Raw genomic sequence first — 17,390 nt, 5'->3', positions numbered from 1 at the left:
GTTTGGAAAAGAAAGTTGAAAGCCTCTGTTTAGCAACCCCCACCAAATTTTGTTTGGTCCCCGTCTCTAGGTCTCTGGAACGTTCTGTGGGTGGCAAGAGAGTTACTGTGAACGGAGCAGAAGCCAGTAGGGTTTGGAAACCTTGAAAGGCACCGCTTTGACCTTTTATAAAAGTTAACTCAGGCAGCCGCTCCGAGGTGAGGGGCTGATTTTATGAACGGATAAGAGCCCTTTACAAGGAAAATTCCAAGAACGAGCGAAACCTAGTTCGGGGAAAGCCGGTTTTTTTTTTTTTAATTGTTATTTAACAATAGAAATACTTTTATTATTTTAACTGGAACATCTACTGTTGGCCTATTTTAGTTTTAAAACGTAGTGGATACCTGTTTTACACAAATACGAGGTTCAGTTTCTCTTATTTCTGTCTTTCTCTTGTGTGCAGTGAGCATCAGCTGACTGCCTGGCTAATGCTTTGAGTAGATTCCAGATCATATTGTTCTTGCATTGTGAAAACGTCAAACCAGCAAAGCTGCAACTTCGCAGCTTGGCACTTGTTAACTATGCCCACAAAAAGAATCTTTTCAATGAGGGAAGGAATTTACAGGTTGTATAATGGATCGGGAGCTAGTCTATGGCGGGTTTTTTTCAGACGGACGGGGGGAGATCTTAATCCATAGTATTCCGGCATGAAGTAGACACATGCTTCTGCCTTTTTTTTTTTTTTTTTTTAATGTAACCGGCAATATGTAGCTGATACATTTGAGATCTTTATATTGGGGTTTAAAGAGACAGCTACCTTATAGAGTATTCCAACCTTGGTAGTAAAGATTCCAAGTAAATCATGAAAAGACTTAAAATTATTGAATCCATTCTGTTGATCGTTTTTTATCCTCGTTGTTTTCCTTGGGCAGAATAAGAAATCATATCTGATTTTAAGTAGTGCCAGTTTGTGTTAGGAATGTTATGCCAATCAAATGCTGCAGGTTTTAAGTGTGTATGTGTTTTGCTGGGCAAAGGACTGTGAAGTTGTAGTTATATAAACATGAATTACAGAATAAACTTTTGAGGTCCAAATTGATTTCTTTGGCTTTGTTAAAATGTGAACTTTAATAATAACTCCATTTATTGACCGTTTAAGCTAGATCTCGTTTCTAAAACAACCTTGCAGTGTTCTATAGATGAGAAAACTGAGGTGGAGAGTTTAACTTAGTAAGACTGAAGTAGTGGAACTGGGATTTAGATACAGGTCATTCTGAAGCTAAATCATAGCTCTCACTAAAATGTTACATATAGTTAGTATTTCCATTAATCATTTTCTTTGTAAATCAGTATGTGGTTTTTAATTTTTCACATATGATGAGTTTTACTGAAAATTAACAATGGCATTAAATATTTGGGTCTAATTATGTGCTATTAAAATCAATAAAATATAACATACGGTCTTTTGGCATTTTGTTAACTAATACTCAATCCTTGTAACCTCATGATGTAGGAATTATTCTAAATGAGGGAACCAAAGCTCAGAAGTTTGATGTCTAAGGTCATTCAGGTGTAAATAATGTGGGGACTAAAGTCTGAAGTCTGGCTTCTAGAACATAAGTCACTGACTCCAAAACTTATTTTTGCACTTACTTTCCAGTAAGCCAGGGGTTCTTAATTTGGGTCCCTAGATGGAATTGAGGAAGTCCGTGAACTTGGTTGAGGAAAAAAAATTTGCCTGTTTATTTTTAGTAGCTTCTAATTGAAATCTAGAATTGAAGAGAATTAAAAATTCTTGACATTTCAATGGATGCAACAAGAGAAGTGTTTTCATAACATATTACAGTTTTTGCAGATATCTTGAAATGTTGTTTATGCGCATTGCTCCTTATTATTATATGTAAAAAAGTCTTGTTTAATGCACTTGTAAAGAAACATTTATTACTAAATTAGAAATTTTAAAATACTTTTAAAACTATACTATAATTGGTTTTTTGTAGTCCTGTGTATTTCATGTACTTAAAAACATTCTCAGAAGAGATTCATAGGTTAATTGGACTACTGAAGAGGTCCATGGCATGAGGGAGGTTAACCACTTTACTACCAACTAAGTTGCTTTGGTAGGACTTCTCTAATCTGGGATTGATGAGTCCTCTGCAGCTGTGTTCAAAATCTTTTATTTGTGTGCATTTTTCTGGAGAGACCCCAGCTTAACTAGTTTATAACTGGTATCAGTGGGATAGATAATAGTAATGATAATAATATAATAATAGTTGTGTTCTCATGAATTGTGCTCACTATTGATATGTCAGGCCTGTTAAGTCTTTTTGCATGTATACATTTATATACAACAACTCAAACCTATCTATGAGGTAAGTAGCATTATCTCCATTTTAGAGATAAAGAAACTAAGGCACAGAAAATTTAGGAAACTTGCCCAAGATCATACAGCTAGTGAATATTGAAGGTGGAATTAGAACTCTAAATTGCAGTGTACTGCAATAGAAATCTATAGGCAGACAAGGAATCCTATTTTAAGTAATACTTAGATGTAACTTTTTAAAAACTTGGTCTTGCAGACAAAGGGCTATACTGACTTCAGTAGTTTTGTTTTTATCTCACCTCTGTTCTGAAGGAGACACATACCGTGTCTGTCTCTCTGGGAAGAGGTAAAAACGTTTGGATAATATACCAGATTGTTAAACATGTTCCAGCATAAATTCGGTTAGAAAAAATTCTGAAAGTTTGAAACAGCCCTTTGCTGTGTTCTTCTGGCTGCTAGCGAGTTATTTAAGTTTTTGAGCGCCAAGGAGGCAGTTTGCAATCTTTTCGTGTTTTTATGGTTTGCCAGTATTTTATTCATTTTTCAGATCATTTTCCCCCTCCAGTATTTCCAGCCAATTATGTCTGCTCTAGTTGTTTGGCAACGTTTTTATTGGATTTCTGTCTCTATTTGAGTTTTTCCCTAAAAATGAATACTTATAACCACTTATTTAGGTAGCAGTGACTTTTATGCACCCTAGGATGCATACTCTCACATAATTTTTAAAAATTATTTTTAATTATGGTAAAATACACATAACAAAATGTATCATCTTAACCATTTTTAATGTACAGTTCAGTGGTATTAAGTACATTTACATTGTTGTGCAACCATCGCCACCATCCATCTCCAGAAGCTTCATCTTGCAAAACTGAAGCTCTGTACACATTAAACAGTAAATCCCTCTTCCCCCAGATCTTACACAATTTTAAAAGTAATTTATCTGACTTCTAAAGTTTTCTGCTTTTTTGGGTGATAACATTTTAAATTTTAGGTTAGCTTTAGAATCTGAAATAAGTGGGATATTTGCCTAGATAATTTTTCATTGATTTTATATTTCAGTAATCATGGGAAGTTTTGTGCCTTTTACCTCAAGTACAGTACTCAGTTTTTTCCCATTAGCTTAAATAATCACGTATTTATAAAAAGTTATTAGATATGACTTAGTGAAAATGATTTTTCAAAAATGAAAAGAAGAAAGTGCCTTAACGAATTGTGAAATTATTGCCAAGAAGAATTATAAATAAGTGAATAGCTGAGTGATTTTTGAACAATTTGATTTTGGAATATTTATTGGAGCTGGATACAGAATTTTAAAATGGATAAACATTTTCAAAGAAATATTTTCAAATATAATGGGCTGAAAATGAAGTAGAAATTACTTTCGAAGTGTGAAAAGTGGAATAAAATGCTCAGAAGTGAATATAAAGATGTAAAAGTACCTCATGGTGCTTCAAATTACAGTATGTGAAAAACCAGTAACTAGAAATATTGATATTCAACTATTTTCTATCAATTTGAGTTTGTTCAGGCTGTCAGCTCCATATTACTTCTCAGCTAATGGAAGTGATCTTTAGTACTAGACATGAACATTTGAAATCTGTAATTTTGGTCTCTCCCTAGGAGCTTAAAAAAAGATTTAGACCCTGTAGGTAGAGATGGAGTCCGTGTCTGTATTGCAGAGGAGTGGAAAGTAGAGGAAGTTAGGAAACGAATGCAGCTATCATTGTGAAGTCTTAAAAAAATTTTTTTAAACTTCCACTTCGAATATCATTAAGTGAAAATGGAAAGTGACTCTTTAGCTCTGGTAGTGCTTGTAGCATTTTAATTTATTGTTCCTATAGTCTGTGTTTTGCTTAAGTTGTGTTTTCTTTCAAGTTTAATTCTTGAGGCAGGTTTCCAGTCTTGAAAACATTGTAAACTTTTGTGTTTTGCGCTATGATTTTCTGTAAGGGTTTTGGAATCCTGGGTTCAAATGTTAGCTATGACCTGAGGCAAGTGACAACTTTTTTTGAGCCTCAACTTCCTATCTGTAATTTGAGAATGATTCTTCTGAGAGTTTAGGTTGTGTTCATGGTGGGTTTTTTTGTTTTCTTTTTTGTTTTGTTTGGCTGTGTTGGGTATTTGTTGCTGCACGCGGGCTTTCTCTAGTGGCGGCCAGCCAGGGCTACTCTTCGTTGCAGTGCGCAGGCTTCTCATTGCAGTGGCTTCTCTAGTTGTGGAGCACGGGCTCTAGGCGCGTGGGCTTCAGTAGTTGTGGCTCACGGGCTCTGGAGCACAGGCTCAGTAGTTGCGGCGCATGGGCTTAGTTGCTTCGCGGTATGTGGGATCTTCCCGGGCTAGGGATCGAACCCGTGTCCCTTGCATTGGCAGGCGGATTCTCAACCACTGCACCACCAGGGAAGCCCTGTGTTCATGGTGTTTATGTATTAAGCCTTGTTTGTAATACAGTCTAGGTAAAGGCTTGACAGACACTATCATTTGATCATCACAGCAAGTATTTCTGGGAAATTTATTAAAACTACCTGATAGCAGCACTATTAATTGCAAAAGCTACTGTGAGATAGCACTGATTTAAGAGACGTATAACTTTGAGTTTGAATCCCAGCATTGTTATTGATTTGCTCTAAGCCAAACAGGTTAATTACCTTACTTTAAATTTTTTATAGTTTGAGTATATTATCAATTGGGCAAATAAAACTTTTAAAATGAGAATGAAGCTTGCAGACTGTTAAATACAGACTCATTTATATGCAAGATTTAAAGAAATACAAATGATAAAGTGCAAATCGGCACTTTATATTTGCTCTTGTGGAAAAAAATATTTTTTCTAATGTGTAAGTGTAAGTAAATGTAAGGAAAAGAAACTTGAATATCACATACTCATGTTTCCTCTCGTCTATTGCCTTGTCTGGGCATTTGAACCAATCTTTAGTTCAGAAAATATCTCTGTATTTATAAACGACTGGCTGTAAATTAAAGACAGAGGAGTACTTTAGATGAATATTACTAGGAGTATGGTATGAACATAGGCATAGAGCCAAGGATGAGGAATTAAGTTTTGTTTGATTTATATATTATTGAGGGAAGAGAAAAGCATTTTCTCTGTCAGAGCAGAAAAGTCAGGAGTAATCCAGGGTTTGTATAGTGCATAGTTGGCCAGTATTTCATACCACTAGGTAGTGCAAACTACAAAATGGGTAGAGTGACCATACCTCCCATTTTGTCCTGGACAGTCATAGTGTACACCTGTTTTCTGGAACAGATGTCGCACCCCATTTTATTCTCAAAAATGTCCTGGTTTGTATGATAATTGTTCAGAGGAGATCAGAGATTTACTGTGTGCTTGTTGGCTGGTTGTTGTTTTTCCATATCATTAACAAGGGAAGATAGTGTACTAAATTGGTACTAAAGTATTTGTTGTTGAATTGGCTATAGGAAATGTAAATTTATAGGATTTACAAAAATTTGCAGTTGAGCAAGCCAAGGGAAATAGGGTTATTCTATCATTTTGAGTTGGAGGAAGGAAAAAAATAGGAGGGCAGTGATTGAATAATAATAAGATACATTTATGTGAAAGGTTGCATAAAAGAATGGTTAAGAACATGGACTCTGGGGCCAGGCTGCCTGCTCAGGTTAGGCAACTTTCTAGTTGTATGACCTTGGGCAAGTTGTTTAACTTGTGTTTTTCAGTTTCCTTATCTGTAAATTGAGGATAATACTAATATATGAGATATTATAATTATTATCTATCTCAAAGGGTTGTTAAGAGGATTGACAGTCAATGTAAAGCGCTTAGTGTCTGGTACATAATAAACATAAGTGAGTTGCTGCTTTCACATATACTTATGAAAGATCTCATTTCAGTTTTCGTAACAAAGTTTGCTGACTTGGCTATACACACTAGGAATTAAAAGGTGCCCTTTTTTGAAAAGGATTATTTTGATATTTAGTACTGATATTTGAGGTTTGAGGTTTTTTGAGTTCATTTGTATAGTTAGCTATTGGCTTTATCAGATGACCAATTTGAAGTAAACTGACTCGGTATTTTGAGGACTATTTAAATGCTAAATATCTATTAATTGGGTTCTTAGTCTTTAACAATAAGGTGATCATGAATCTCATATGTAGAACTTTTTAGGAAGAAGTCTAATTTTTTTTTTTTAACAGCTAACATTATTTATTTATTTATTTATTTATGGCTGTGTTGGGTCTTCGTTTCTGTGCGAGGGCTTTCTCTAGTTGTGGCAAGCGGGGGCCACTCTTCATCGCGGTGCGCGGGCCTCTCACTATCGCGGCCTCTCTTGCTGCAGAGCACAGGCTCCAGACGCGCAAGCTCAGCAATTGTGGCTCACGGGCCCAGCCGCTCTGCGGTATGTGGGATCTTCCCAGACCAGGGCTCGAACCCGTGTGCCCTGCATTGGCAGGCAGATTCTCAACCACTGCGCCACCAGGGAAGCCCGGAAGAAGTCTAATTTTGATTATACCTTCAGATCAATCCATGACTCCCCCAAAGGTGGTGGTTGTTTTTTTTTTTTGACTGCTTTGGGTCTTCGTTGCCTGCGGGCTTTCTCTAGTTGCTCGAGTGGGGGCTACTCTTCATTGCGGTGCTCAGGCTTCTCATTGCAGTGGCTTATCCTTGCGGAGCACGGGCTATAGGTGCACAGGCTTCAGTAGTTGTGGCGCACGGGCTTAGTTGCTCCACAGCATGTGGTATCTTCCCGGACCAGGACTTGAACCCATGCCCCCTGTATTGGCAGGCGGATTCTTAACTACTGTGCCACCAGGGAAGCCCTCCCCCAGAGTTTTAAGCACTCATCATCTGTCATCTGACTGAGGAAGTGGGAATTTGGGGAACTTGTCTTTTCCTCTGATATTAGAAGATCAGCAGTAATAGTTTTATTGATGAATAAACTGAAGATTTCCTTCCAGGTGTGGAGTAAGTGAATCCTGATTTTTGACAATTTGGCAAATGACTTAGGTTGGTCCAGTTACCTTGCTATTCAAAGTGTGAGCCTCAGTAACTTCTTTACCCAGGGCTTGTTAGAATACAAACTCTCTAGCCCTTTCCCTGAACTGCTGAATCAGAATCTGCATTTTATCAAGATCCCTAGATGATTCTTATGCACAGTTAGGTTTAAGAAACTCTCATATAGCATATAAATTTTATTATTGGTCTCCTGTGTGCTATTTACTGTTCAAGGTGCTAGAGAAGAGTAAACCATAGGCAAGGTCACTGTCATTGTGGAGCTTGCAGACAAAATAATTCAAGTTAGGATAAGTGCTTTGTAATAGGGGGTAAATTTTATTGCACAAATTACCATGGATCTTACTTTTTTTTTTTTAGCTGAAAATTAGCTGTACCGTGGCCCTAAGATAGAAATCATTGCAGAGCTGAATTGACTTCTGCCCTGGGTACTCTAGTTCTTATCTGAGGTCTATTTTCTATATCCATTTCTTCTGTATTGTTAGCCGCTCTAGGTAGAACTGGGGCCAGGGACTGTTTTACAGGCTTGGTGAGGAGATTTGTAATATTCCTTAAATAGTATGTAACTTGTTGTCTTAAAGTTTTCTCTAAGGCAACTGTAGTATAGTGGCAGACTCTGCAGAGCACCTAGGTTCAAATTCTGGCTCTGTCTTTATTAGCTGTGCAGCCTTGGGCAGATTACCTTTAGGTAAAGTAAGGTTTTCCTTATCTACAAAATGTGGATGATAGAATTTAAATGTAGTTGTTATGAAGATGAATTAAGTGTTCCATAAATGTTAGTTATCCTTCTTTGTCAGAATGGGTGAAAAATTCCCAGTTTTCATTTTTACTTTCTATAAAATGCCCCTAAGCATCTTCTGGTAGGACTCTGAAGTTTCACGCTGGATGAAATGACAGGTGTTTATATATTTTGGGGGGGGTGGGTCGGCTGTCCCTTGCAGCTTGTGGGATCTTAATTCCCTGACCAGGGATTGAACCTGTGCCCCTTGCAGTGGAAGTGCGGAGTCATAACCGCTGGACTGCCAGGGAATTCCACCCCACTTTTTTTTTTTAAGTACTTGTGGTGTTGTCCTCTCAGTATTGGAGATGTAAAAATTAAACCTGGATGATTGATCTGCCATGAGGCAAATAAGTTTAATCAATTTCTATACTTTATTTCTGTTTTTCAGCATTTGTAGGGTTAAGTGGCATGGGATTTCTGTTTCTGATAGTAAATAGGTAAGTAAAACAAACAGTTATATATGACCAAAGAGATGGTTTTGCCATATTTATGGCGACTTTTTCCTAACTCTTGGTTCTATTACCTTAAAACTGCTCTCTTATGACCAGAAGATATCATTTTGCCAAGAAATTTACATTTCTGTTTTTTCCTTTCATTTGTATCTTTCCCCAGATAAGAACTGGCATAAAATGGGTCAATCATAAGGACTGCTTTTGGCTTATTCGATAATGGCATATATTGCTTAGAGATAGAGGTGTTGATCTGTTAGTTTTACGGACTGACAATTTGAATATTTTTGTGGTGATTTGAGAGTATCTTTGTGCTTACATACTGCATATGTGTATGTTGGCAGATAGTTTCAGCATGCACTTGGACAATTTACATCCTTTAATAGATGTTTTATATAACTGTAGCCTCAAGGGCTTACTTCGAGTTCTGTGGGAGAGAGAAGGATTTTTTTTTAATGAGATAAGGATTTTTATGGGCTTCTTTATTAAACTTAGTCAAAAGATGAGTCAAACATGGTTATCTAGAATTTAAATGAAAAATTAAGTCTTTGTTCTCATTAAACTGATTTGTCAGATTCATTATTGTGTCATTTTAAAGATTATTTGTTATAGGAAAACATCAACGTTTTAATTTTTTTTTTCAATTAAAAAAAATTTTATTTATTTATTTTGGCTGTGCCGGGTCTTTGTTGCAGCACTCAGGATCTTTAGTTGTGGCACGTGTGTGGGACCTAGTTCCCTGACCAGGGATCGAACCCAGGCCCCCTGCATTGGGAGCTCGGAGTCTTACCCACTGGACTACCAGGAAGTCCCCACATCAACTTTTTTTGATGGACGTTTTCAGTTTCCAAATTTTCTTTATATTGAGTAATTTTATAAAGGACATTCTTGTGTATAAAGCTTTTAGGCTAATATTCTCTGTGGTAGCTCAAATAGTGAATGTTTTAAAAGTTTTTCACATCAATATTGACATACTGCTTTACAGAGGTGTTATGACCTTATTTGTTTGTTTATTTGTTTATTTATTTGCCATGCCATGCGGCATGCAGATCTTAGTTCCCAGACCAGGGATCGAACCTATGCCCCCTCAGTGGAAGTGTGGAGTCCTAACTGCTGGACCACCAGGGAATTCCCTCTCCACTTTTTTCTGTGCTTGTGCATTATTTCACAGACTTGAGTCATTTCTATAAGATAGCAACTTGCTTTACTGTTTTTCCAAGTGTCTTCAAAATGTGACCATTTTCCATGTCTTCTATATTTTTTTCTCCATTTTTAAAAACTTTATTTTGAAATAATTATAGATTCACAGGAAGTTGTCCCCAGAATGTACAGGGTGGTACCGTGTACTTTTTGCCCAGGCCCCTCCAGTAGTAACACCTTGCTTAACCATAGTATGGTGTAAAGACAAGCAAATTTACGTTGATACAGTCTGCAGAACTTATTCAGATCTCAAAAGTTTTATATACAATCTGGTTTTAAGGCTCTAGGATATTCTGTATGTGGCTGGACTACAGTTACTGAACAAATCCTCACTCTCTTGTTGGTGTCTTATTCTATTTGGGCTGCTATAACGATATCACAGATTAGGTAGTTTATGAACAAAAGAAATTTATTTCTGGGAAGTCCAGGATCATGGTACCAACAGATTTGGTATTTCATGAGGGTTTTCTGGTTCATAGATAGTGCCTTTTCACTGTGTCCTCAGTGGTGGAAGGGGCTAGGGAGGTCTGTGGAATCTCTTTTAGAAGAGCACTAATCTCATTCATGAGGGCTTCATTTTCATGACTTAAGCAACTCCCAAAGGCCCCACCTCCCAGTACTATGACATTGGGCATTAGGATTTCAACATATGAAGTTGGGAGTTACACAGATGTTCAGACCATAGCAGTTGAATGTTTCTAATTTTTCACTATTATGAAATTGTGATGAACATCTTTGTATTTATATTTTTGTATATCTTTCTTTTGAGCAAATCTGACAAGTAGAATTTTTGGACCAAAGAATATATAATTTTAAGGCTTTTGATAAACATTGCCAACTTTTAGCAAAGTTATATGAATTACAGCAGTGAGTTGTTTCTTTTTATACTTGTCAAAATGGCACTAAGTAGTTCAATAGGTAAAATTGACTTTTTTAAAAAAAAATTTTTATTTATTTTTATTTTTGGCTGCATTGGGTCTTAGTTGCAACGCACAGGCTTCTCTCCAGTTGTGGTGCGCGGGCTCAGTAGTTGCAGTGCGTGGGCTCTCTAGTTGTGGTACGTGGTCTTAGTTGCCCTGCAGCACGTGGGATCTTAGTTCCCCTACCAGGGATCAAACCCGTGTCCCCTGCATTGGAAGGTGGATACTTTTTTTTTTAAAGATTTATTCATTTTTTTATTGATTGATTGATTGCTATGTTGGGTCTTCGTTTCTGTGCGAGGGCTTTCTCTAGTTGTGGCAAGTGGGGGCCACTCTTCATCGCGGTGCGCGGGCCTCTCACTGTTGCGGCCTCTCTTGTTGGGGAGCACAGGCTCAGTAGTAGTGGCTCGCGGGCCTAGTTGCTCCGCGGCATGTGGGATCTTCCCAGACCAGGGCGCGAACCCGTGTCCCCTGCATTAGCAGGCAGATTCTCAACCACTGCACCACCAGGGAAGCCCTGGAAGGTGGATTCTTAACCACTGGACCACGAGGGAAGTCCCGGTAAAATTGACTTTTTTGGGGGGTGGGGGGGCCATGCTGCGCAGCATGCGGAATCTTAGTTCCATGACCAGGGACTGAACCCGTGCCTCCTGCAGTGGAAGTGTGGAGTCCTAACCACTGGACACCAGGAAATTCCCTAAAATTGACATTTTGCAATTAATTATTCCTGCTTGTTTTTGTACCTTTTCCCTGTTTGGCAGATTTCTTACTAGTTTGCAGTTCTATTGTTTTTTTTTTTTCTTTTTTTTGCCTGCATTGTGTCTTTGTTGCTGTGGGCGGGCGGGCTTGCTCCAGTTGGAGAAATGGCTACTCTTTATTGCCGTGTGCGGGCCTCTCATTGCGGTGGCGTCTCGTTGTGGAGCACAGGCTCCAGTAGTTGCAGCACACGGGCTCAGTAGTTGTGGCACACAGGCCCTAGAGTGTGTGGGCTTCAGTAGTTGTGGCTCATGGGCTCTAGAGCGCCGGCTCAGTAGTTGTGGCGCATGGGCTTAGTTGCTCCGCGACATGTGGGATCTTCCTGGACCAGGGCTCAAACCCGTGTCCCCTGCATTGGCAGGCGGATTCTTAACCATTGCACCACCAGGGAAGTCCCCAGTTCTATTGTTAATAGTAACCTTCCAAACCTTTTCTGTTTTTACATACCAATATGTTTTATCTGTACAATGATTTTATGTTTGTTAATATGAATAAAAAACAACATGCTTATTGTTTTGCAACTTGAGTTTTTTCACTGAATAATATACCTTGGAGCACTTTACACATTAGTGTATGTAGCCCTTTTTTTTTTTACTTTTATAGTATTCTATGTTATGAAATATACTACATTTTATTTAACCATTTGTCTATAGGTGGATATTTAGGTTATTTTCAATCTTTCACTAATGGGGTCAGGGCTGCAATATACATTCTTATATATGTCTTCTTCTGTACATTAATGGCTTTTAGAGTGTATACTCTTAACTAGGCTGGAGAAAAATATAAATATGCCCAGGAGTACTGCTCGTCTATATGCCATAGACCTCACACTTTGATTATTCTTGGCACCATTAGCAAGGGAGACATCAGATTTATGGGTAGTATGCTGCTGAAAGGCATCTAGTTAATTATTTTGAGTCATTATTAAATGCTCAGTGAAATAGTACGTCCCATCAGTAAGTAAAAGGTAAGTTTTTAAAATCGTAATTCCCCAATATTGGGTATTTATTTATAAATTAAGTATACGTGGCATAATACATCTTGTATGTTAAATATTAGCCTTAATCTCTTTGTCATATTTGGGACCTCCCACTTCTTCAGTAGCTTTCTACATTTGCAGAAATGCCCATATTATGAGTTAGGCCTCTCCAGTGAATGTACTAGTCAAAACTCAAATTCCCAGATTCCCTTGTATCTAGATGGATGCAAGCATGTTACCTAAGAGCCACTAGTCAGACCACACCTACAGATGTCTTCTATTTGAAAATATACAATGTAGGGAAATGAGGGTTCTATTCGTAACTTCCATTTTATAGACAGAAGTGGCATTAGAGGTGGTCAGCTTGAAGTGGAGTTAATACAAGGTTGAGTTCCTAATGGAGAAGTGGCATTGGTGCTGGTAATAATAAAAGTTGTAATGGATTTGAATTTTGGCATTTACTGCTTGGTGGTGGCAGGGTTAGTGATTTCCTCATCAGGGCACTTCCGGAACATTATTTTGAGTGATGCTACCTTTGCATCTGTTTTTTTTTCAGCCCTTCCAGTGACAGTGACACTATCTTTTAATAAATTACCTTTCTGTTTAATTTAGCCAGAGTGGATTCTGAATTCTAACTGATAAGCATGCACTGTTCACATGTCTACATAGGGGCAAATGTAAAGTTGACTTGCATTCCAAAATTGCTACCTAGGGACTTCCCTGGTGGTCCAGTGGCTAAGGCTCCGCTCTCCAGTGCAGGGGGCCCAGGTTTGATCCCTGGTCAGGGAACTAGATCCCACATGCATGCTGCAACTAAGAGTTTGTATGCCACAACTAAAGTTCCTGCATGCTGCAACTAAAGTTCCTGCGTGCTGCGAAGAAGATCCCGTGTGCCACAACTAAGACCCGGTGCAGCCAAACGAACAAATATATATATATCTATATCTATAGATATAGATATATATATTTTAAAAAAAGAAAGAAAGAAAAAACTGGTACCTAGAGGTGTTTTTGATTGTTTGTTTCTTTTGCCACGTCGTGAGGCTTTCAGGATCCCAGTTTCCCGACCAGGGATTGAACCCATACCCCCGGCAGTGGAAGCGTGGAGACCCAATCACTGGACCGCCAAGGAATTACATACCTAGAGGTTTTTAAATAATAATACCTGGGTACCTGTCCTGGTGGGGCTACCTGGTGGTGCTATAAGAAAATTGGTTGTTTATTCGCTGAGCTAATTATGATATGAAGTAGTTGTGAATTAACATCTCTAAGCAAAGATGTTGCTTTGGTTATTCATCTTTGGTGCTACTTCAAAGATGCTTTTGCTCCCTTGCTACGTTTGACATTTTGTTATTGGTTTTGATGTTTATTTTAAAAGCTTTTAGCAGCCCTGAAATCAAAAGCCAAGAACCACTCCAATGTAAGACTTCCAAACAGGCACATGAAAACAAGGAAGATTGTATCAACTCTGATTTTCTAGCACATCAGAAGGGTAAATACAGTAGCTAAACATTAGTTGGGTTCTTTTGTTTGTTTTGTTTTGTGCCTGTGCCTCTACTGTTCCATTCAAATAGACAGTTGAAGGTCTACTCTTGGCCTGGTTTATATTAATAGCTGAAATAGAAGAGGAAGACCCAGTTTCTACCTTTTCTTCATTGAGCCCACTGCCTGGTTGCAAAGAACACTTACTTAAATAAACTATTATAGTGGTAACAAAACAGAAGTATGTACAAATAACAAGAGGGAAAGAGGAAGTAGTGACCAACACACATGAAGTTAGGTGTCCAAGGTGTGTAGAAACTATAAGGAGTTTTGGTAGAATAGGCATTATATATATATATACACACACACACACATATATATTTTTAAAACTTGCTTGTTTACTTTTTTTTCCTAATGAAGGTTTTATTTATTTATTTATTATTTTGTTTGGCTGTGTTGGGTCTTTGTTGCTGCACGCGGGCTTTCTCTAGTTGTGGTGAACAGGGGCTACTCTTCACTGTGGTGCACGGGCTTCTCCTTGCTGGGGCTTCTCTTGTTGCGGAGCACGGTCTCTAGGCGTGCCGACTTCAGTAGTTGTGGCTTGCGAGCTCCAGAGCTCAGGCTCAGTAGTTGTGGTGCATGGGCTTAGTTACTCCACAGCATCTGGGATCTTCCCAGACCAGAGCTTGAACCCATGTCCTTTGCATTGGCAGGTGGATTCTTAACCACTGCACCACTGGGGAAGTCCCATTATATATATATATTTTTTTTTTTTTTTAAAGAAATTCACGTTCTTTTATTTATTTATTTGTGACTGTGTTGAGTCTTCGTTTCTGTGTGAGGGCTTTCTCTAGTTGCGGCAAGTGGGGACCACTCTTCATCGCGGTGCGCGGGCCTCTCAGCATCGCGGCCTCTCTTGTTGCGGAGCACAGGCTCCAGACGCGCAGGCTCAGTAATTGTGGCTCACGGGCCCAGTTGCTCCGTGGCATGTGGGATCTTCCCAGACCAGGGCTCGAACCCGTGTCCCCTGCATTGGCAGGCAGATTCTCAACCACTGCGCCACCAGGGAAGCCCCTATATTTTTTAAAATAAGGAAACTGGAGTCAGTGATTGCACAGTTACTGGGTGGAAGAGTAAACTTGATCTTTGTCTGTTATACCATAGTTGCCTCTCAGTTGTTGGAAGTTCTCTTCAATTTTGCTTTTTAAAAAAAAAAAAAAATTTATTTATTTATTTTTGGCTGCATTGGGCCTTTGTTGCTGCACGCGGGCTTTCTCTAGTTGCAGCGAGCAGGAGCCACTCTTCGTTGCAGTGCGTGGCCCTCTCACTGCGGTGGCCTCTCCCGCTGCGGAGCATGGCCCCAGGCGCCCGTGCGTCAGCAGTTGTGGCTCGTGGGCCTCAGCAGCTGTGGCGCACAGGCTTAGTTGCTGCGCAGCATGTGGGATCCTCCTGGACCAGGACTCGAACCTGTGTCCCCTGCATTGGCAGGCAGATTCCCAACCACTGCGCCACCAGGGAATTCCCCAATTTAGCTTTCTTAAGACAGTATTGGTACTTTTAAAGAAATATGAATTTGAGATTTTGGAAAACAACTGGGAAGTTGGTTAATTTTTTAAAATTATTTTTTAAGCAGAGCTTTAAGCTGGTAAGAAAGCAAATGAAATCTTCAGACCAAAAAAATCGGGAAGTACTAATCCAGAGAGAGAAGCAGGTGTTAGACCTAGGGCCTGCCCCTAATGCATCTATTGATCCTTAGTGGCCCAGAGCTTAGATTTTAATCGCAGTGCTTAGAGACAGGACACAAGATAAACTAGGGGAAAAAACAGCTTTCTCAGAGAAAAGGAAAACTTGTCAGCTTTAGCCTTGGCTCTGGGTTGGTGGAAGGAGGGATCTTATTCTAACCACAAATCCTCTTTGATGCAGAGTAGGGCTAAAATTCCCACTACTTGTTCTCCAGAAACCCACGTTGAAAATTTTAAGTGATACAGATTGGTAGTCTTACTGTGCAGTCATCCAGCAGAAAGAAAACAAATCCTCTGGGCTTCCCTGGTGGCGCAGTGTTTAGGAATCCGCCTGCCAATGCAGGGAACACGGGTTTGAGCCCTGGTCTGGTAAGATCCCACATACTGCGGAGCAAATAAGCCTGTGCGCCACAACTACTGAGCCTGCGCTCTAGAGCCCACGAGCCACAACTACTGAGCCCGCATGCCTAGAGCCCGTGCTCTGCAACAAAAGAAGCCACCTCAATGAGAAGCCACCTCAATGAGAAGCCCACGCATGGCGACGACACTCGCTGCAACTAGAGAAAGCCTGAAGGCAGCAACAAAGACCCAACGCAGCCAAAAATAAATAAATAAATAAATTTAAAAAAAGAAAATACACTTTCAGGACAAATGAAATAATGCATTGTAACATAAGGCAGAATGCGTTTTTTTGGGGGTTTTTTTGTTTTATTTATTTATGGCTGCATTGGGTCTTTGTTGCTGCACGTGGGCTTTCTCCAGTTGCAGTGAGCAGGGGCTGCACTTCATTAGAGTGTGCAGGCTTCTCATTGCGGTGGCCTCTCCCGCTGCGGAGGACGGGCTCCAGGCGCGCGAGCTTCAGCAGCTGCGGCACGCGGACTCAGCAGCCATGGCTCGCGGGCTCCAGAGCGCAGGCTCAATAGCTGTGGCACACGGGCTCAGTTGCTCTGCGGCATGTGGGATCCCCCCAGACCAGGGCTCGAACCCGTGTCCCCTGCATTGGCAGGCGGACTCCCAACCACTGAGCCACCAGGGAAGTCCCAGAATGCGGTTTTTGACTTGGGAAAAAATTTCCACTTATAGAATCATTCAGACTCTCTATCACAGCTTAGATGGCAATAAAAATTATGTACTGTGGAAAATTGCTGTAGATAACTCAAAAATTTGTTCTAGGTACTCAAACACACACTAATGTCAAAGATATGTGAATAGTTTTAATAAATTTTATAATACTTGCAAGTAGGTTGGGGTAAAGCAGTATTTCTATATTAATATATTTATATATTATAATATTATTATTATTATATTATATTATATTATTTATATATATTATATTAATATATTATATATATTCTATATTTCTATATTAATAGTATTAATAGCATTTATAAAAATATTTTTATTGTATAGGTAGCTAAATTTTACATATAAACATTTCAAGTTCATCTGCTTAAAAAGGTTTATATTTTCAAGTTGAGCCAAAAACTTTAAAATATTGTTTATTTAATATTTACTATTAAATTACATAATATTATTGGGGATTTTCTTCACATTTAAGTAATGGAAAAGTTTTGTCTAAATTTATAATTTTAATGCACTGACTTTTAAAATTAACAAATGGATCCTTTTAATATTTAGCAGGTAACATCTAAAGGAACTGGCTTAAATCCTAATGCCAAAGTATGGCAAGAAATACCTCCAGGAAATACTGATGCCACACCAGTAACTCATGGAACTGAAAGCTCTTGGCATGAAACAGCAGCCACATCAGGGTCTCATCCTGAGGGTAAGT

General features: G+C 39.0%; 1 protein-coding gene across 11 annotated transcripts in view; it reads left to right on the top strand.

Annotated features, from left to right (window-relative positions):
• The window catches only part of LARP4 (La ribonucleoprotein 4), a 66,665-nt gene that overhangs the window by 2,320 nt on the left and 46,955 nt on the right, over positions 1-17,390 (top strand). For 5 of the 11 annotated variants that reach the window (XM_082421343.1, XM_082421344.1, XM_082421342.1 and 2 more), the window contains exon 2: positions 17,237-17,384. In XM_082421343.1, the coding sequence (XP_082277469.1) occupies positions 17,237-17,384 (148 nt within the window). Of the gene's footprint in view, positions 1-179; positions 198-8,458; positions 8,508-13,335; positions 13,522-13,757; positions 13,867-17,236; positions 17,385-17,390 lie in introns of those variants that run through there. The other 6 variants (XM_082421346.1, XM_082421345.1, XM_082421339.1 and 3 more) reach the window with 6 other exon arrangements.

This window comes from Balaenoptera physalus (genome assembly GCF_965194825.1).
Source record: "Balaenoptera physalus genome assembly, chromosome: 13".
In the NCBI taxonomy this organism is placed as follows: domain Eukaryota; kingdom Metazoa; phylum Chordata; class Mammalia; order Artiodactyla; family Balaenopteridae; genus Balaenoptera; species Balaenoptera physalus.
The sequence above is the reverse complement of the archived record's forward strand: the minus strand, read 5'-3'. Positions and strand labels throughout refer to the sequence as shown.